At 41.9% G+C, this 22294-nt stretch overlaps 1 protein-coding gene across 1 annotated transcript in view; it reads left to right on the top strand.

Annotated features, from left to right (window-relative positions):
- LOC142312063 (uncharacterized) overlaps positions 1 to 22294 on the top strand; it is a 95978-nt gene that overhangs the window by 34153 nt on the left and 39531 nt on the right. The window contains exons 11-12 of the mRNA XM_075350943.1: positions 476 to 2491; positions 2540 to 2547. Coding sequence (XP_075207058.1) covers positions 476 to 2491; positions 2540 to 2547 — 2024 coding nt within the window. The remainder of the gene's footprint in view (positions 1 to 475; positions 2492 to 2539; positions 2548 to 22294) is intronic.

The raw sequence follows: 22294 nt of genomic DNA, 5'->3' as shown, positions 1-22294 counted from the left end.
AAAGGGTTAAAAAGTGTGCTGCTGTGAAGAAGAAACTGAAGTATGTGCAGGATGTGATATTAATTTCTGCTTATTTCAGAGGCACTGCTCCTTTATGAGGAAAAAAAATGTTCATCTGTGATTTTTTTTTATTTTTTATTCCTGGAAGGAGCTGTGCCTCCGAAACACGTAGAAATAAAGATCATGCAAATACTTCCGTTTCTTCACAGCAGCGCGTTTTTTTACCCTTTTACTTTCCTGCATTCACTTTTACAGTTGACAGAGCTGTGCTGCTCCTCAGCTGATCACATCCGGCTGCCGGCAGTGTCAGGAAACAGCTGAATGTCGGGGTGCCTGGTGTTGCAACCGAATGATCTGATTTCGATGGCCTATCCAAAGTTTAGGACATCAGTATAAAAGTTGTGGACAATCTCTTTGATATATATTCAAAGCAGTGTTATTAAAAAAATAATAAAATCACATATATTCTTCGCAGATGACTGTACCAGGAGCTCAGAGGGACATCTGATTTTTTCATATTTTATAGCAGATGAGAATGGTATAGCATCAGAAAAATGTGCAGATACATGCGAAGAAAATGCTATTATGTCAGATACACCTCAAGCCCTTTTTAGGAAAAATGTGTCATTTGATCCTTTTCAACAAGTCCTTTCTTCAGATTTTTTAATGACCAATATGCAAAACAAAGGTTACGAGTATGCTGATAAACATGAAATAACACATATAAGGAAAAAATCATTTTCATGTTTAGAATCTGGGAAACTTTACAGCATTAAATCAAGACTTGTTACAGTTCAGAGAAGTCACACAGTGGAAAAGCCTTATTCATGTTCAGAATGTGGAAAACTTTATGGCAAACGATCTCAACTTGTTATACATCAGAGAATTCACACAGGAAAGAATCTATTTCAATGCACAGAATGTGAGAAATGTTTTAATCGGAAACCAAATCTTGTTAGACATCAGAGAATACACACAGGGGAGAAGCAATTTTCATGTTCAGAATGTGGGAAACGTTTCACAGAGAAATCAAATTATGTTACACATCTGAGAAGTCATACAGGTGAGAAGCCATTTTCATGTTCAGAATGTTGGAAATGTTTTAACCAAAAATCAGATCTTGTTAGACATCAAAGAATTCACACAGGGGAAAAGCCATATTTCTGTTCAGATTGTGGGAAATGTTTCAATTGGAAAACAACTCTTGTTAAACATCAAAGAACTCATACAGGGAAGAAACCATTTTCATGTTCGGAGTGTGGAAAATGTTTTAATGAGAAATCACATCTTGTCACACATCACAGAATTCACACTGGTGTGAAGCAATTTTCATGCTCAGCGTGTGGAAAATGTTTTTATGAGAAATCACAACTTGTCACACATCAGAGAATTCACACTGGGGAGAAGCCATTTTTCTGTTCAGAATGTGGGAAATGTTTTAATTGGAAAACAAATCTTGTTAAACATCAGAGAACTCACACAGGAAAGAAGCCATTTTCATGTTCGGAGTGTGGAAAATGTTTTAATGAGAAATCACCTCTTGTCATACATCAGAGAACGCACAAAGGGGAGAAGCCATTTTCATGTTCCGATTGTGGGAAATGTTTTAATTGTAAAATAAATCTTGTTAAACATCAGAGAATTCACACAGGGAAGAAACCATTTCCATGTTCAGGATGTGGGAAGTGTTTTAATGAGAAATATGATCTTGTTAAACACCAGAGAGTTCACACAGGGGAGAAACCATTTTCATGTTTAGAATGTGGAAAATGTTTTACAGAGAAAAAATATCTTGCTAAACATCAGAGAACACACACAGGGGAGAAGCCATTTTCATGTTCAGAATGTGGGAAATGTTTTAGCGAAAAATCAAATCTCATTACACATTATAGAACTCACACAGGGGAAAAGCCATTTTCATGTTCAGAGTGTCGAAAATGTTACAGAATTAAATCAAGTCTTGAAAGACATCAGAGAACTCACACAGGGGAAAAACCATTTTTATGTTCTGAATGTGGGGAATGTTTTAATCAAAAATCAAACCTTTTTAGACATCAGAGAACTCACACAGGGCAAAAGCCATTTTCATGTTCAGAATGTGGGAAATATTTTACAGAGAAGTCACATCTAGTCACACATCAGATAATTCACATAGGAGAGAAGTCATTTTCCTGCACAGAATGTGAGAAATGTTTTCCAGAGAAATCACATCTTATTACACATCTGATAAGTCACGCAGGTGAGAAGCCATTTTCTTGTTCAGAATGTGGGAAATGTTTTAACGATAAATACTATCTTGCCAGACATCAGAGAATTCACAAGGGGGATAAGCCATTTTCATGTTCAGTATGTGGAAAATGTTTTAACGATAAATACTATCTTGCCAGACATCAGAGAATTCACACAGGGGAGAAGCCATTTCCTTGTTCTCAATGTGGTAAATGTTTTACTGAGAAGTCAAGTCTTGTTAGACATCAAAGAACACACACAGATACGTAGCCATTTTCTGTTTTTCGCCATGTTATTGATGATGTGTAACGGGAAAAAGTCCAAGTTATGGACTAGTAAAGTTACACATCTACAAGAGAAAGGTAAATAATGTAGAGTAGTAAATGATCGTTTGTTAAGGAAAATCAATTAGTAGTCCCTATTTTTGATATTACTGTGATTTATTTTGTGTTCATTATAATATAATTTTCATAAAGTTCTTATGTTTGCTAAATTTTTCACTTTGTTGTATTGATACAATTGACTACTAAAGGCAATCTCGCAAAGGGGCAGTATGGTGGCTCATTGGTTAGCACTGGTGTACTTGGTCCAAATTTCACCAAGGGTAGCATCTGCAAGGAACTGTTGTGTTCTCCCTGTGGTTATGTGGGTTTCCAAAGGTTTCCTATACACTCCAAAGACATATTGATAGGGAACTTAGATTGTGAGCCCCAGTGGGGACAGTGATGAAGATGTTGGTCTGTGGTGCTATATAAGCAAGTGAAATAAATAAATCTATTCTAAATTTCTTTCAAAAACTCTTACACGAAGAGAAGTAATACGAGAAGACAAAGAGTTTTTCCCTTTAAAGGGGATATCCACTACACAACCACTTCTCATTCCTCTTGTTCACCCCCGTAAAAATAAATAAGCCTATACTCACCGTCAGTGCGGCCAAGGTTCCAGCAATGTCTAAAGGCACATTTCCAGGACATATGTGACATTATCACACTCGAGCCTCTCGACAAATCAGCGCCTGGCATCTAAGAGGGAGGAGGAGGCACTCGGCACTATTCAGTAAGCTCACCGCTCAATCCACTTGATCCAGACTTGTGGTCACACTATATGGCAGTAGATCCATGAGGCAATAGCAGTGGTGCTCTTTCCAAAAGATAACAATCCATAAAGTCCATGAAATCTAAGCGGAAGGCACTCACCGGGTGTGCTAAATAAAGAAGTTATTTTATTCAACCATCAGGTCAGGGGGAAGGGCGTGGGTGAGGCAGGAACACACAATCCGTCGGACCACGCCCGATTGTGTGTTCCTGCCCCACTCCCTTCCCCTCTGACCTGATGGTTGAATAAAACAACTTCTTTATTTACCACACCCGGTGAGTGCCTTCCGCTTCTTTTTCATAGTCAGCGCCTGGCATCTGTCTCCCCACCTTCAGACATTTGAGCAGGATATGAGCAATGTGCTGACTTCCTGCTCAAACGTCCGAAGGTGGAGTGAAGAATGCTGGCGCTGATTGGTCGCGAGGCCAGCCTGTCATAAGAAAGACACGTGGGCACTGGTAACGTGGCTTTATACATTGCTAGAACCGCGGCCGCACTAAAGGTAAGTATAGGCTTATTTATTTTTATGGGGCCAAGCAAGAGCAGTGAGAAGGGGTCGTCTAAGTAGTGGACAACCCCTTTAACATGAGGCAATTATCACCTGCCTCATGGGTTTTGCCTTTCTCTGGATCAAGATGTTGGGCTGTCAGCTGAAATCTATAAACTTGTATGTTCTTCCCATGTTTGAATGAGTTTCCTCTGGTTTCTTCCCTCACTCCAAAGACATACCGATTGGGAATTCAGCACAGAGCATGAGACTTATTTATGCTATTTTTTTCACAAATATAGCTAAGGTGATTTAATTTAAAGGCTTCAAGTGTGAATTACATTTTTTTGTCTCAATTCAGTTTTAATTACAAACATATACAGCAACAATTTAAAGCTGTATAAGTAATAAGCTCTCAGTTATATATTCACAAAAAAGTACAATTCGAGCATAACAGGACTATAACCAACAAGAAAATATTGGCAGAAGAAGGTTTTATGGTTCCTGTGTATACAGTGGGGTGAGGGTGAAGTAGAACACATTCTGGTATTTTATATTTGAGCAGTTAATTCTAAACATTTGATATATAGCAATGTGATTTGTGTCCTCCAGAATCTCTTTCTTCTCCAATTGGTGATGATTACTTATGAGGGGAATTAAACGTTTTGGTCAGATTTTTGCTTTTCTAGCCATGGGGACTACGACTGCATACAGTGAAGGAAATAATTATTGATCCCTTGCTGATTTTGTAAGTTTGCCCATTGACAGTAATATGAACAGTCTATAAGTGTAGGTTAATTTTAACAGTGAGAGATGGAATATCAAAAATAAACTCCAGAAAATCACATTGTATATGTTATAATAATGTATTTGCATTCTGCAGAAAGTAGTAAGTATTTGATCCCCTACCAACTATTAAGAGTTCTGGCTCGTACAGACCAGTTAGAGGCTCCTAATCAACTCGTTACCTGCATTAAAGACAACTGTCTTAAATGGTCAACTGTATAAAAGACTCCTGTCCACACACTCAATTAATCAGTCAGTCAGGATCCAACGTCTGCAACATGGCAATGACCAAAGAACTTTCTAAGGATGTCAGGGACAAGATCATAGACTTGCACAATGCTGGAATGGGCTACAAAACCATAAGTAAGATGCTGGATGAGAAGGAGACAACTGTTGGTGCAATAGTAAGATAATGGAAGACATACAAAATGAGTGTCGATCTGGGGCTCCATGCAAAATCTCACCTCGTGGGGTATCCAGGATCATGAGGAAGGTGAGAGATCAGCCTAAAACTACACGAGGGGAAACTTGTTAATGATCTCAAGGCAGCTGGGAACACTGTCACCAAGAAAACCATTGGTAACATATTACACCGCAATGGATTAAAATCCTGCAGTGCCTGCAAAGTCCCACTGCTCCAGAAGGCACATGTGCACGCACGTCTGAAGTTTGCTAATGAAAACCTTGATGACTCTGAGAGTGATTGAGAGAAGGTGCTGTGGTCAGATGAGATAAACATTGAGTTCTTTGGCATTAACTCAACTCGCCATGTTTGGGGGAAGAGAAATGCTGCCTATGATCCAAAGAACACTGTCACGCATGGAGGTGGAAACATTATTTTTTTGTGGAGAATAAAAAAAGGAAAGTCTCCAGCATCCACGGAAGGTACAGGAGAGTAAATTAAAAAAGTCTTTATTGAAGAATCATTAAAAACAAGTATGGAGCCAGATGTAAACCACCATGATACAGATAGGGAAGGATAATCATACGCCTAGTGGCCTAGCCAGTCTCCAGACCTTACTCCCATAGAAAACTTATGGAGGGAGCTGAAGCTCCGAGTGTCACGTCCCCATCGGAGTCCGCTCCTGCGACTTCTGCTCCGATTGCCAGACAACGCCATGTTCCCACCATGGATAGTGCTGGTGATGGGAGAGGAGTCTGTGCCTGTGGTTCTGCGGAGCACAGTGTCACGTCCCCACCGGAGTCCGCTCCTGCGACTTCGGCTCCGATCACCAGACGACGCCATTTTCCCACCATGGATAGTGGTGGTGATGGGAGAGGAGTCGGTGCCCGTGGCTCTGCGGAGCACAGGCTTCGCTGATCCACTAGGCTGGGTTTCCCTGGAACCTGCTGTACCACTGGCTGACTGTAGGTGGCGTGTGTCTCCCGGCTGAAGTGGCCAACATTCACCTGCAGCCTATGGGAAGGCACCACACCCTTCTTATTCCCTCTCCTGTCACATGATCACTGCCAGTGATAGCTCTGTTCTCCGGGCTCATGTGCTGTTTGTATTGTGATTCCTGTGCGCTGACCTTACTTGTGTTTGACTACCCTCCTGCCTGTCGTTTTTGTACCTTGCTGCCAGTTCCAGATTTGACCCCTGCTTTGTCTCCTTACTACGCCCTTGCCTGCCGATTCTGTTCCTGTTTTGCATCTCCTGGATTTTGACCCTGCCTGACGACCACGGACTACAGTCTACCACAGGTAGCGATCTCTGAGGCTCTGTGTAATTCCAAATCCCTGTACAGGGGTTAAAGGGTTGCAGAGTTCTTGGGGTCCTGCTTTGTGAGCAGCTTTTCACTAGATTCCCCTTACAGCCAGTCTGAGTCTGTGGCTCCTATCAGGCATTACACCGAGTTGCCAAGCGACAGCCTCAAAATTTTAATGATTTAGAGATGATCTGCAAAGAGGAGTGGACCAAAATTCCTCCTGACATGCGCAAACCTCATCATCAACTACAAAAAACATCTGACTGCTGTGCTTGCCAACATGGGTTTTGCCACCAAGTATTAAATCTTGTTTGCCAGAGGGATCAAATACGTATTTCTCTCTGCAAAATGCAAATACATTTTTATAACTTATACAATGTCATTTTCTGGATTTTATCTTGGATATTCTCTCACTGTTAAAATTAACCTACCCTTAATATTATAGACTGTTCATGTCTTTGTCAGTGGGCAAAATTATAAAATCATCAAGGGATCAAATAATTATTTCCTTCACTGTATATATACTAAATGGAATGCGACAAAGGGGGCCCTGTTTTGGAGGAGAATTGAGTCTGAGTGTACAATGCAAAAAAAAAAATCGGATCCCATACCGATTAACTGTATAGCATTTAATTTTTACAGATACTTTGCATTTCTCAACATATGAAATTGTATTTGGTCTTGTAATTGTTAATAACTGGTGATGTAAAAAAGGATTTACAAGACGAAATACAATGCAGTCCGATGTTGCACACACACCCATAAACTTGTATGGGTGCTCGTGATCTAAGACACAGTCCGATTGGAGCTGAGAAAAAAAAATCACAGATCGGAACTTCCCCATAGTCCGAGTGCAATTTGATTTTTTTTCTTTACTGATAAATACACTCATGTGCAAGGACCCTAATTTAGAGGGTGGATGAGGGACGCCGCTATGTTTCTGCTTTTATTTTTTTTTTTTTATATAAACGGTTTGTTTATTAACAAAATTTTCAAGTAAGTAGCAAAATCAATTGCATAGACAGATATTATTTTCAAATCCGAGGGAGACCCAAGGAAAGGAGGGGACAGGGAAGGAGGGAAGGGACATTTAACATACGAGTCACATGAGACATCTATACAGTGTGTCCACCCATATCCTGTCCACCGCCATTAACTTGAGAACGGCGAAAGCTATAGGCATAGAAGTGGTGTCTAGGTATAGTAAAGTAGCTATGCGGTACGCAATGAAACCACCTATAGCGCCACCTGGTGGAAAACAATGGAGTTAGCATTTTGTTTTTCAAAAACGGAACAAGGTAGAGAAAGTGAACTACAAAGTTGTAGGGCATCATCAATTCAATATGAATTGACACTTTGCATACAGAAATGCTATGATTAGAACGTGTAAAGCTCACAAGGCTGCGAACATCAAGCGATACCTCATGGAGACCTTCCTACAAGTCATTGTCATCACAGATGCTTGTGCAAATGTGTCACCTACCATATGGCACAATGTGCAGCAAGATACAGTATGCTGTCCAGATGTGCATTGCAGCTGACGGTGGCCACTTTGAGCATCAACGTTAAATGAGCGCCATATGTGTGACCAGCATTAAGTGTTTTGGGGGGTCATGGGTTTCATATCATAGCACTTCTGTATGCAAGGTGTCGATTCGTATTGAATTGATGATGCCCTACAACTTTGTAATTCACTTTTTTTCTCCAGGAGTACCAATGTCAGTGCTGATGATGTGGAAGGCACTGCTGGAATCGCTGTCTTTTGCAGAGGCCTCCAGACCATCTTCTGTACTCCAGCGACGGGTATAGTGGGGGCAGTGATTGCTTATGTAGCTTTAGCCGTGGGGCGCTTTCTCACAAGCTTCTTACTCCATGCACTTCCGGTCCCGCCCCGTTTCTGCCTATATTTCAACATAGTACAGGTGAGAGGCTTACTCCCTACTTGCTTATGGCATTTTTTTTTTTATCGATAATGCCCTCCAAATGTGTCTGTCACATGGTTTAGGTGCACTAAAATCCTCACAAATTTTCATCTTCCCCAGTTTCCAGTGTTGCTTTGATCCTTTTCTGGATTTTGTGATCGCTCTTCAGTTTGGCTAATCACACTGGAACTGAGGTGTGTTGGTGCAATGCTACTTCCACTAGTGAATCTACACGTAAACCCCTGCATTATGTGGCTTATCAAATTTCAGGTCAAGTGATACAGAAGACCAGAGCGATGTTGGGAAGATGGAACTTGGTGAGACTTTTAATGCAGAAACATTTGGAAAGAATTAGGGAATACCATTTTTGCTTGGCATGCCTCAAAAAGGGAACTTGTCAATAAATTAATGCTGCCCTAACCTCAGACAGCATGAACCAGAGACAGCAGAATTACAATCATGTAAGTGTTTCAGAGGAAATATAGTTTGGAAAATCAGCTAGAATCTATAGGGAGAGACCTGACTAGTCCAGTGCGGTAAATGGCTGGCTTCTCCCTGCCCCAGTTGATTAACAGCTCTTTACCATGTGTGTGCAAGGGGAGTGTCACGTTTTAAGATGGAGGGAGAAAGGAGCGTAGACCCACTGCTCCCAGAACCAGCTTTCCTTGCAGCGGCATAACTACCCAGTCTTCACTAGAGCTTCAGATTGTAAGGTTGGACTTGGCTGATGATAGACACCAGGTACCACTCCGGGGTAGCTCCTGGTTGACCCGCTCCATCAAGGAGCTAGCAGGCGCAAGGACTAAACTAGCGAAGGGCAGCCCCTGACACTAAAGGCCGCTTTACACGCTGCGACATCGCTAGCAATGTCGCTAGCGATCGCTGCCCGTGTGGCGAACAATATCGCTAGGACTCATCAAACAGACTTACCTTCCTAGCAACGTCACTGTGGGCGGCGAACAACCTCTTTTTTAAGGGGGCGGTTCGTACGGCGTCACAGCGACGTCAATCAGCGGGCCACCAATAGAAGCGGAGGGGCAGAGAGCAGCCACATTCACATCATTCCCACCTCGTTGCCGGAGAACGCCTGGAACACTGTTGTTCATCGTTCCCGGGGTGTCACACGTAGCGATGTGTGCTGCCTCAGGAACGACGAGCAGCCTGCGTCCAGCACGAGCAACGATATTTGGAAAATGAATGACGTATCAACGATCAATAATTTGGTGAGTATTTCTGATCATTAGCGGTCGCTCGTAGGTGTCGAATGCAACGACGTCGCTAACGAGGCCGGATGTGCGTCATGAATTCCGTGACCACAACAATATCTCATTAGCGATGTCGTTGTGTGTAAAGCGGCCTTTCCTCTGAGCTCCTTGACTTCCCTTTATGGGTTCTTGTTTTTTTTTTGTTTTTTTTTTTAAAATGCTGTCTAAACTTACCTGAAGTACATTTTTTTTCAATTTGCAACGAGTCAATTTCTCTTTTGGGCACTCCAAATTTTTTGAGTGGAATTTGCCCGTGGCATTGCAATTGATGTGAAAGATCCACAGGTTTAAAAAGCAAATGTTTTTAGTACGTTTCAGCTGCGAAAACAAATTTGAAAAGCCTGTAATCCACACAACTATATCAAAAAGATTTGTCAAAGGCAAATACAAGAAAGTATCAAAAATGAAGCAGCTTGAATTAATATGACAACAAAAAAGACAAAAACCGCAGTGTCCAAAACAATACAAGTAGCGTTTTTGAAAAAAGTTAAAAAACTGCAAGTCGCTGGATCCTTACTATAACGCACGCAAACGCAGGTGAACGCATGTTGACGCGAGTCCATTGCAAATGCATTGAAATGAAAACGCATTTGGACTGGATCCGTTTTTGCGTTAAAAAAACGTTCATGACGGATGTTAAAAAAACGTAGTGTGAAAGCAGCCTTATTGAGTGGGCCAGTGTATATATAATGCCCAATATATTACTCAAAGCAATATATTTTTTTTCTTTTTTTTTTATATATGGGTCCACTCAAACATCCACGAATAGTCATACAAAAAAACACAAGAAAAAAAAACACAAAAAGATAGAAAACAACACACTTGTATTTGCTGACAGGCACTGGACAGTGGTCCTATGTAAAAAAAAAAACACAGCAAAGATAACATAATAAACCTAAATAAATACATATATCCCATTAAATGCTGACAGCGGTCAGACATAAGAGAGACTATATAGTGATACAAGGAATAATCTCACCGCGTCCTTCTAGGTCAAGGTATACAGAGTCTCTATTGGAGTTTGGGTCCAGAGTCCTGAATCAAGCCTATCTGTCCCTAATGTCTCCTGGAGAAAACAACAAATCTATCTGTTACCCCGAGCTCCCATCCTAACAAGTACGGTCCACAGCTAGGTGTATAACGCTGGACCCATATGTTGACCCTATCTGCGTTCCGACGCGTTTTGTCTTATGCGACTCTTCAGGGGATATAATGCTCAGTGTAGATGAGGTCCTTTAACCCAGCTATCATCTGCCCATAGTGCTAGATTAAGCCTGTAATCCACACAACTGTATCAAAAGATTTGTCAAAGGCAAATAGAAGAAAGTATAAAAAATAAAGCAGCTTAAATTAATACATGACAACAAAAAAGACAAAAACCGCAGTGTCCAAAACAATATACTAATTCACGTAAAAGACACAAGTGCTGAGATGAAGCACGTGATGAAGGCCCTTCTGCATCACAGGAGCTTAGAGGATACACCTCCCCTGGATTGTATAGAATTAGTATTGGATTTGTTTGTAGTGATGACTCCATGATTTTGCTGTGCTTTTTGTATTGTTATCCGCTGCTTAAAGGGGTGGTTCACCCATATTCATTATTGGCTACCTCAATATTATATTGAGAAACAATGTTTCACTCAAATACCTTGTGTTGCCAACAGTGCCTTTGTGCGGCGCTATTGTGCTCCACTCACCCCCTTCGCATGACCCCCGGATTCCATGACCTCTGGGATCCGGTGATATCATGTCAAGTGAAGCGGGCTGAAGTCTTCCTGAGTGATTGGGCTGTGGGCGGCGCTTCCCTGCTCATCACAGCCCAGCGTCACAGCCCATCATCTCCCTGCTCCCTCCTCCTTCACTGCAGAGCGCCGCAACCAGGAGACATGCTGGGCTGTGACGAGTGGTGAAACACTGCCCGCAGCCCAGTGACTCACGGAGACTGGGGCCGGCCACGGTGATGTCAATTGAACAGGAAGTTGATTTGACATCACCGGGTCCCCAGCCCGGGGGTCAGGCGATGGGGAAGAGTGGTCCGCAATAGGGTCGCTCACAGGCACTATTGGTAACACAAGGTATTTGAGAGAAACCTTGTTTCTCAACATTATATTCTTGTGGCCAATAATGAATATGAATGAACCACTTCTTTAACTCTTAACCATTAGGTGGGTGAGAACATTTCTCTTTTCACATATTTTACTATTGCTACTACTGAATTACTTGGACACTGTATGTTGGTATTATTTGGGTATTGTAGTGTGTGCATTATTTGGTTTGTAACACGTGGATACTGTAAATTGGTATTATTTGGGGATAGTATATTAATATTATTTGGGAATTCAATGCTAGTAATATATGGACACTGTAAATCAGTATTTAGTTTGTAATATTTGGGCACTGTACATTGGTATTATTTGGTTTGCACTATGTAGGCATTGCATATTTTGTATATTATAGTATTATTTGGGCACTGTATGTTTGGTATTTGGTTGTTGTTGAGCACTGTTTATTAGTATTTGGTTTGTATTACACTGTGTGCAGAATTATTAGGCAAATGAAAATCAAGCGTGAAGCTGCCAAGATGCCATTTGCCACCAGTTTGGCCATATTTCAGAGCTGCAACGATACTGGAGTATCAAAAAGCACAAGGTGTGCCATACTCATGGACATATAGAAAAAAGATTCCGGTCTTTGTGAGCGCTAGTAATAGATCTTTGGTCTTTGATCTTTTAAGAAATTTGGCTTTATTATTAATAACATAAAGCTCTTGTATTAACACAACGCGTTTCAGCAAGATACACTTGCCATCCTCAGGTGTAACAAGAGCACTTCACACACATTAAATTTATAGATAAAATAAAACAACCCCACAAGTGAGACTCGTGGGTGTGTCATACAATCAGGTTATTTAACCCTTTAAATGCTAAAACTTTTATAATGGATTAAAAGTCGGATAAAAACTTATAAAAAACATAAAAAAACCACATGGGACATTATCATCTAAAAATCGATATCTATACAACCATTTCATAAATAAATAAATAGTTGGGATTAAATTCATTAAAATAGAATTTACCATTTATAATTTTCTATGAGGATTACTTTTAGTGAAAAAATGTATTATCAGGATTTTTTGCCCCCATTTGGCTTAATGGATGTCACAGTGATACTAAAATCTTTTAGTTAGGAAACCTTTTTAGGATTATTTCTTTAGTAAAAATTTTCTTTTTTTTTTCTCCCTTCTTCTTCTTCCTTTTTTTTCTTTTTCCTTTTCTTTTTCATTTCCTTTTTTCTAAGACCATATGTTATATCAGTGGTTTATTGTTATTGATTTTTTTTTTCTTCTTCCCTTTTTTTTGAACCCAATTTATCCGATGCACATACATCAATATTAAAATGCACATATATAGGGGCACTTAACACTTCAGCATATATATGCATACATGCATAAATATACATATACGCTCACATACGTACAATCAAATATGGCACTATCAGGTAAACCTTGTCATATTAATGTTTGGCGACTTTATCTAGCATTACATTATGTCCTTCTGGGGCTAGTGTACCCAATTTGAAGATCCAATAGCTTTCTTTTTTGATGAGTTTATTTAATGATTGTGGATCTTTACTATCTATAGTGTCTATAATGGTAAGTGTCATTTTTGGGTCCCTATTGTGCACACGATTGTAATGTCTTGATACACTATGTAGTGCAGGGGTGGGGAACCTCCGGCCCGCGGGCCGCATGCGGCCCGCCATGACCTTTTATGTGGCCCCCGGGCAGATTCCCGGGGGAGGCAGTGCTCGTGCTGTCACCGCGGTCTTGCTGCCGCCGGCCCTTTAAATCCACACATTGCTGTTTGTGCTGCAATGTGTTCTCCCGTCGGCCAGTGCCAATTGTGGGCGGGTCCACAGCAGCCTCACAGCTTCCAGCCTTGTGTGTCCGCCCCCTGCCCTCCGGAGATCAGTGCCTGCCTTCTCCTTCTGATGCAGTGTGTCCGGCCCCTGCACTCCAGTGATGTGAATGCAATGCTGCTGTGAGTCCAGCGCCGACCCTCTGCTGCTATGTGCCCTGCCCAATGCTTTGTGCCACCCCACACCAGTTCTGTAAACCTTCTCCCCCAGAGTTGCATGAAACTCTCAGCGCAGTGTGCTCCCCAATGTCCTGTGTGCACCCCTCCCCCAGTCCTGTGTTCAGCCCCCCAATGTCCTGTGTGCAGCCCCCCAATGTCCTGTGTGCACCCCCACACAATCCTATGTGCAGCCCATCACCCAGTCCTGTGTGCTCACCCCCCCAGTCCTGTGTGCGCACCCCCCCAGTCCTGTGTGCGCACCCCCCCAGTCCTGTGTGCGCACCCCCCCAGTCCTGTGTGTGCACCCCCCCAGTCCTGCGTGCGCACCCCCCAGTCCTGCGTGCGCACCCCCCAGTCCTGCGTGCGCACCCCCCCAGTCCTGCGTGCGCACCCCCCCCAGTCCTGCGTGCAGCCCCCCCGTCCTGCGTGCAGCCCCCCGTCCTGCGTGCAGCCCCCCCAGTCCTGCGTGCAGCCCCCCCAGTCCTGCGTGCAGCCCCCCCCAGTCCTGTGAGGTGCAGCTTCCCCCAGTCCTGTGTGCAGACCCCCCCAGTCCTGTGTGCATCCCCCCCAGTCCTGTGTGCAGCCCCCCCCAGTCCTGTGTGCAGCCCCCCCCAGTGATGTCTGTGCCTCCCCCCAGTGATGTCTGTGCCTCCCCTCAGTAATGTCTGTGCCTCCCCCCAGTGATGTCTGTGCCTCCCCCCAGTGATGTCTGTGCCCCCAGCCCCTCCAGTGGTGTCTGTGCCCCCAGCCCTGCGTGTGGTGTCTGTGCCCCCAGCCCCGCATGTGGTGTCTGTGCCCCCAGCCCCGCGTGTGGTGTCTGTGCCCCCAGCCCCGCGTGTGGTGTCTGTGCCCCCAGCCCCGCGTGTGGTGTCTGTGCCCCCAGCCCCGCGTGTGGTGTCTGTGCCCCCAGCCCCATTCCCCCAGTTAATTAATTGCTTCACCCAATATAGCAGGGTCATTTAAACATTGATAATTTTGTGCGGCCCCCGAAGGTTGGTAGAAATTTCCAAATGGCCCCCGACAGAAAAAGGTTCCCCACCCCTGATGTAGTGGATAGCCACTTTTTATGTTGTGTCGGTGTTTATTCAATCGTGCATGCATTTCTTGTATTGTTCTACCTACATATTGGACACTACAAGGGCATTCCAGTAGATAGACTACATACAGTGATATGAAAAAGTTTGGGCACCCCTATTAATGTTAACCTTTTTTCTTTATAACAATTTGGGTTTTTGCAACAGCTATTTCAGTTTCATATATCTAATAACTGATGGACTCAGTAATATTTCTGGATTGAAATGAGGTTTATTGTACTAACAGAAAATGTGCAATCCGCATTTAAACAAAACTTAACCAGTGCAAAAGTATGGGCACCTCAACATAAAAGTGACATTAATATTTTGTAGATCCTTCTTTTGCAAAATTAACAGCCTCTAGTCACTTCCTGTAGCTTTTAATGAGTTCCTGGATCCTGGATGAAGGTATATTTGACCATTCCTGTTTACAAAACAATTCCAGTTCAGTTAAGTTTGATGGTCGCCGAGCATGGACAGCCCGCTGCAAATCATCCCACAGATTTTCAATGATATTCAGGTCTAGGGAGTGGGATGGCCATTCCAGAACATTGTAATTGTTCCTCTGCATGAATGCCTGAGTAGATTTGGAGCGGTGTTTTGGATCATTGTCTTGCTGAAATATCCATCCCCTGCATAACTTCAACTTCGTCACTGATTCTTGCACATTATTGTCAAGAATCTACTGATACTGAGTTGAATCCATGCGACCGTCAACTTTAACAAGATTCCCGGTGCCGGCATTGGCCACACAGCCCCAAAGCATGATGGAACCTCCACCAAATTTTACTGTGGGTAGCAAGTGCTTTTCTTGGAATGCCGTGTTTTTTTGCCTCCATGCATAACGCCTTTTTGTATGACCAAACAACTCAATCTTTGTTTCATCAGTCCACAGGACCTTCTTCCAACATGTAACTGGCTTGTCCAAATGTGCTTTTGCATACCTCAGGTGACTCTGTTTGTGGCGTGCTTGCAGAAACGGCTTCTTTCACATCACTCTCCCATACAACTTCTTCTTGTGCTAAGTGCGCTGTATTATTGACCGATGCACATTGACACCATCTGCAGCAAGATGATGCTGCAGGTCTTTGGAGGTGGTCTGTGGATTGTCCTTGACTATTCTCACCATTATTATTCTCTGCCTTTCTGATATTTTTCTTGGCCTGCCACTTCTGGGCTTATCAAGAACTGTACCTGTGTTCTTCCATTTCCTTACTATGTTCCTCACAGTGGAAACTGACAGTTTAAATCTCTGAGACAACTTTTTGTATCCTTCCCCTGAACAACTATGTTGAATAATGTTTGTTTTCAGATCATTTGAGAGTTGTTTTGAGGAGCCCATGATGCCACTCTTCATAGGAGATTCAAATAGGAGAACAACTTGCAAGTGGCCACCTGAAATACCTTTTCTCATGATTGGATACACCTGCCTATGAAGTTTAAAGCTCAATGAGGTTACAAAACCAATTTAGTGCTTTAGTAAGTCAGTAAAAAGTAGTTAGGAGTGTTCAAATCAAGAAATTTATAAGGGTGCCCATACTTTTGCACCAGTCAAATTTTGTTTAAATGCGGATTGCACATTTTCTGTTAGTACAATAAACCTCATTTCATTCCAGAAATATTAGTGAGTCCATCAGTTATATAGATATATGAAACTTAAATAGCTGTTGCAAAAACCCAAATTGTTATAAAGTAAAAAGGTTAACATTAATAGGGGTGCCCAAACTTTTTTATATGACTGTATGTGTAATGACAATCAAATTTATGTTTTATTATATAGGTTTCTCTTGTGGTCTTGGACATAAAGGTTTTTGCTCCTTTAGTTATCACCTGACAGCATAGACATTTTGGTGTTTGACATGGGTAACATCCCCATTGATTTGGGTTGTTAACCTTGACTATTGATGGTTTTAAAGAGGTGTTACTGGGTGCGACTATATTACCTAGATTCCTATTTTTCTTATAAATAATGATGGGTCTATGAGGTATGTGGTCTGATAGTATAAGATCACCTTTTAATATAAACCAATATTTATTGAGTAGTTTTTCAATATGGGTTCTAGGTTGACAGTAAGTAGTGACAAGACTCCATTTGGATAATTTGATTTTTCCTTCATTGTTTAGAATATTCACTTGTTTAGGTTGTATACATGTTTCCTGGGTGAGGGGATTTGTTTTATTGTAGGCATCTTGTAACAGTTTTTTGGGGTATCCCTTCTCCAGGAATCTGTGTTTAAGAATTTTGGATTCTTTCGCATAGTCCGTATCCACTGTACAGTTTTTTCTTATCCTTCTGTACTGTCCATATGGAATGTTCCGGATCCATCTTGGTAGATGTCCACTGTTATATTTTAAATAACTATTTACATCCACGGGTTTGAAGTGTGTGGATGTTGTAATCCTCCCTGTTTCATTCAAATTAATTTGCAGGTCTAAATATTGAATGGTTTTATTTGAATGAGTGGCCGTAAAGGATATACCCCATTCATTCTTATTGAGATCCTCTATGAATTCTTGTGCTATCCCCAAGGGGCCTCTCCATATTAGGAAAAGGTCATCAATGAACCGACGGTAGAGAACTATGTGTTCCTTATATTTGGATTGTGCGATGGAGACGGACTCGAACGCACTCATAAAGATATTAGCGTAACTTGGTGCGAATCGCGTCCCCATCGCACAGCCCTTGGTTTGTTTGAGGTATGAGCCCTCAAATGTGAACACATTGTTCTCTAATATGAATTTTATTGCCGTTAATAAAAAAATTCCTTTGTGGCGCTGAAATTTCTGAATCCTTTGCTTGTATTTCTTCTACGGCTAATAGGCCCCTAGTATGTGTTATATTATTGTATAATGAACAGACATCCAATGTGAGGAGTAAGCTATTATCCAATGGGGGTAGGATTAATAATTCCCTTATCAATTGTGTTGAGTCTTTCAAATAGGATTCTTGGTTTACTACATACCCTTGTAAGAATAGGTCCACAAAATGGGAAAGATTGCTGGTTATAGAGTTGACCCCTGAAATTATTGGGCGTCCAGGTGGATTTTTCGGGTCTTTATGTATTTTTGGTAGGTAGTAAAAATATGGCACTGAATAGTTTGTAATATCAAGGAATTTTTTCTCTTTTTTATTTAATATTCCCATCTGAGAGGCTTCCCTTATGATCGTGTTATAATCATGTAAAATTTGGGTTGAGGGATCCTTTTCTAGGGGTTCATAGTAATCATTGTCATTTAAGATCTTGTTGCCTTCATTAATATACCATGCCCTATTCATTATTACTATCCCTCCCCCTTTATCTGCTCTTTTGATAATAATATTTTTATTCTCTCGCAGTGTGGTAATTGCCCTTTGCTCTCAGAAGGATAAAAAAACCTGTACAGTGGATACGGACTATGCGAAAGAATCCAAAATTCTTAAACACAGATTCCTGGAGAAGGGATACCCCAAAAACTGTTACAAGATGCCTACAATAAAACAAATCCCCTCACCCAGGAAACATGTATACAACCAAAACCAGCGAATATTCTAAACAATGAAGGAAAAATCAAATTATCCAAATGGAGTCTTGTCACTACTTACTGTCAACCTAGAACCCATATTGAAAAACTACTCAATAAATATTGGTTTATATTAAAAGGTGATCCTATGCTATCAGACCACATACCTCATAGACCCATCATTATTTATAAGAAAAATAGGAATCTAGGTAATATGGTCGCACCCAGTAACACCTCTTTAAAACCATCAATAGTCAAGGTTAACAACCCAAATCAATGGGGATGTTACCCATGTCAAACACCAAAATATCTATGCTGTCAGGTGATAACTAAAGGAGCAAAAACCTTTACGTCCAAGACCACAAGAGAAACCTATATAATAAAACATAAATTTAATTGTCATTCCACATATGTAGTCTATCTACTGGAATGCCCTTGTGGTGTCCAATATGTAGGTAGAACAATTCAAGAAATGCATGCACGATTGAATAAACACCGACACAACATAAAAAGTGGCTATCCACTACATAGTGTATCAAGACATTACAATCACGTGCACAATAGGGACCCAAAAATGACACTTACCATTATAGACACTATAGATAGTAAAGACCCCAATCATTAAATAAACCAAAAAAGAAAGCTATTGGATCTTCAAATTGGGTACACTAGCCCCAGAAGGACATAATGTAATGCTAGATAATGTCGCCAAACATTAATATGACAAGGTTTACCTGATAGAGCCATATTTGATTGTACGTATGTGAGCGTATATGTATATTTATGCATGTATGCATATATATGCTGAAGTGTTAAGTGCCCCTATATATGTGCATTTTAATATTGATGTATGTGCATCGGATAAATTGGGTTAAAAAAAAAGGGAAGAAAAAAAAAATCAATAACAATAAACCACTGATATAACATATGGTCTTTAGAAAAAAGGAAAAGAAAAAGAAAAGGAAAAAGGAAAAAAAAGGAAGAAGAAGAAGGGGGAAAAAAAAAAAAGAAAGAAATTTTTTACTAAAGAAATAATCCTAAAAAGGTTTCCTAACTAAAAGATTTTAGTATCACTGTGACATCCATTAAGCCAAATGGGGGCAAAAAATCCTGATAATACATTTTTTCACTAAAAGTAGTCCTCATAGAAAATTATAAATGGTAAATTCTATTTTAATGAATTTAATCCCAACTATTTATTTATGAAATGGTTGTATAGATATCGATTTTTAGATGATAATGTCCCATGTGGGTTTTTTATATGTTTTTTATAAGTTTTTATCTGATTTTTAATCCATTATAAAAGTTTTAGCATTTAAAGGGTTAAATAACCTGATTGTATGACACACCCATGAGTCTCACTTGTGGGGTTGTTTTATTTTATCTATAAATTTAATGTGTGTGAAGTGCTCTTGTTACACCTGAGGATGGCAAGTGTATCTTGCTGAAACGCGTTGTGTTAATACAAGAGCTTTATGTTATTAATAATAAAGCCAAATTTCTTAAAAGATCAAAGACCAAAGATCTATTACTAGCGCTCACAAAGACCGGAATCTTTTTTCTATATGCCTACTCCCATAAGGGAATCCGGGTAGAGCTGCTGTGAGTAATAGAATCCATCAGATCATTTGAACTAACAGCGGGAGGACGCAGGTCCGCACAGAGCTCCAGGATTCAAGGAGTCGGTGAATCTGAAGCCGGCAGCGGCAACAAACCTGGATCCACCCAGCAGAACAACGGATAATGCCAGCTGAGACAGTCCCTCATCTCCCAGAGGAATTATACATCTAACACCGGGGTTGTGCGAGGGCGCACAACCTAACCAGGTGAGCAATTCTATAATATAAATATACAGAAATCACTCCACGGGTGCTTCTCATATGCGCTATATTTTTATCTCTACAGTGATACTCAGGGACATGGCCAAGGTAACGAAGGTTGAAAAAGGACGACCTTTGTACAAGAAACAAAATAAAACGTCAAGACTGGGCCAAGAAATATCTTAAGACTGATTTTTCAAAGGTTTTATGGACTGATGAAATGAGAGTGACTCTTAATGGGCCAGATGGATGGGCCAGAGGTTGGATCAGTAAAGGGAAGAGAGCTCCACTCAGACTCAGACACCAGCAAGGTGGAGGTGGGGTACTGGTATGGGCTGGTATCATCAAAGATGAACTTGTGGGACTTTTTCGATTTGAGGATGAAGTGAAGTTCAACTCTCAAACCTACTGCCAGTTTCTGGAAGACAACTTCAAAACATGATTTTCATGCAGGACAATGCTCCATCACATGCATCCAACTACTCTACAGCATGGCTGGCCAGTAAAGGTCTAAAAGATGAAAAAATAATGACATGGCCCCCTTGCTCACCTGATCTGAACCCCATAGAGAACATGTGGTCCCTCATAAAATGTGAGATCTACAGGGAGGGAAAACAGTACACCTCTCGGAACAGTATCTGGGAGGCTGTGGTGGCTGCTGCATGCAATGTTGATCATAAACAGATCAAGCAACTGACAGAATCTATGGCTGGTAGGCTGTTGAGTGTCATCAAAAAGAAAGGTGGCTATATTGGTCACTAATTTTTTAGGGGTTTTGTTTTTGCATATCAGAAATGTTTATTTCTAAATTTTGTGCAGTTATACTGGTTTACCTGGTGAAAATAAACAAGTGAGATGGGAATATATTTGGTTTTTATTAAGTTGCCTAATAATTCTGCACAGTAATAGTTACCTGCACAAACGGATATCCTCTTAAGATAGCCAAATCTAAAAAAAAACCACTCCAACTTTCAAAAATATTAAGCTTTGATATTTATGAGCCTTTTGGGTTGATTGAAAACATAGTTGTTGGTCAACATTAAAAAAAAAAATCCTCTAAAATACAACTTGCCTAATAATTCTGCACACGGTATATATGAATACTGCAGGTCAGTTTTATTTTTGTTAGCATTATTTTGGCATGATAACGGTATTTTTACAGTAATCCTTTTCTACCATATATACATTGCAAAATAATGCTCATATTGTTTATATCTGAGTGTCCACGTATACAGTATGTGTGTGTGTGTGTATATACATACCGTATTTTTCACCTTATAAGACACACCGGATTATAAGACGCACCCCAAATTTAGACATAAAAAAAGGTAAACAAATAAAAATGGGGTTCGTCTTGGTGTTGTCTTATCGGAGGGGGGCAGCAGTGGTGGTGAAGCGGGGTCACGGGAAGCAGAGGTTATGCTGGCAGGTGCGGCAGGTCAGTGGCGGCATCCGTGGTTGCAGGTGCGGCGCGGTCCGTGGTGGCAGGTGCGGCGGGGTCCGTGATGGCAGGTGCGGCGGCGTCCGTGGTGGCAGGTGCGGTGGTGTCCGTGGTGGCGGCGTCCATGGCGACGGGTCAGTGGTGGCGGCAGCAGCGGCGGCGGGTGAGCGGTGCAGCAGGCCAGCGCGGTGAGTGTCCCAGTGTCCGCGGTCCTGGTTCAAATGATGGTGCCTGGAGCAGCGCATGCGCAGATGGAGCTCTCATCGAAGGGCTCCATCTGTGCACGCACTGACTCCCGGAATGGCGCGTGCCAGATGGAGCTCTCATCCAAGGGCTCCAGCTGTGCACGCGCTGACTCCCGGAATGGCGCGTGCGCAGATGGAGCTCTCATCCAAGAGCTCCATCTGCGCACGCGCCCACTCCCGGTGCCATCATTTGAAACTGGGACCGCGGACACACTGGGTAACCTGCTGCACAGCCACCTGCACGCACATAGCAGCAGCCAGGAGGCTGCCCGCCCACTCGCACAGAGAGGCAGCCGGCACCAACAGGCACCCGTCTGCCGCACGCAGGCACATGGACTCGACTGCCACCTGCACAGGAACCCGACTGCCGTCCGCACGCAGCCACAGGTACCCGGCTGTCACCCGCACGCAAGCACAGGTACCCGGCCGCTTGCACGCAGCCACAAGCACCCGGCCGCCCGATCGCCTCACAGACATGTTTCCTCCCAAATTTTTGGGAGGAAAAGTGCGTCTTATAATCCGAAAAATACGCTATATATATATGAGGGTGCGTGCATGTGTCTGTATACACCGTGTGCAGAATTATTAGGCAAGTTGTATTTTAGAGAATTTTTTTATTATTGTTCGACAACTATGTTCTCAATC

The sequence above is a fragment of the Anomaloglossus baeobatrachus genome, chromosome 5 (genome assembly GCF_048569485.1).
Source record: "Anomaloglossus baeobatrachus isolate aAnoBae1 chromosome 5, aAnoBae1.hap1, whole genome shotgun sequence".
NCBI classification, from domain to species: Eukaryota; Metazoa; Chordata; class Amphibia; order Anura; family Aromobatidae; genus Anomaloglossus; species Anomaloglossus baeobatrachus.
The sequence above is the reverse complement of the archived record's forward strand: the minus strand, read 5'-3'. Positions and strand labels throughout refer to the sequence as shown.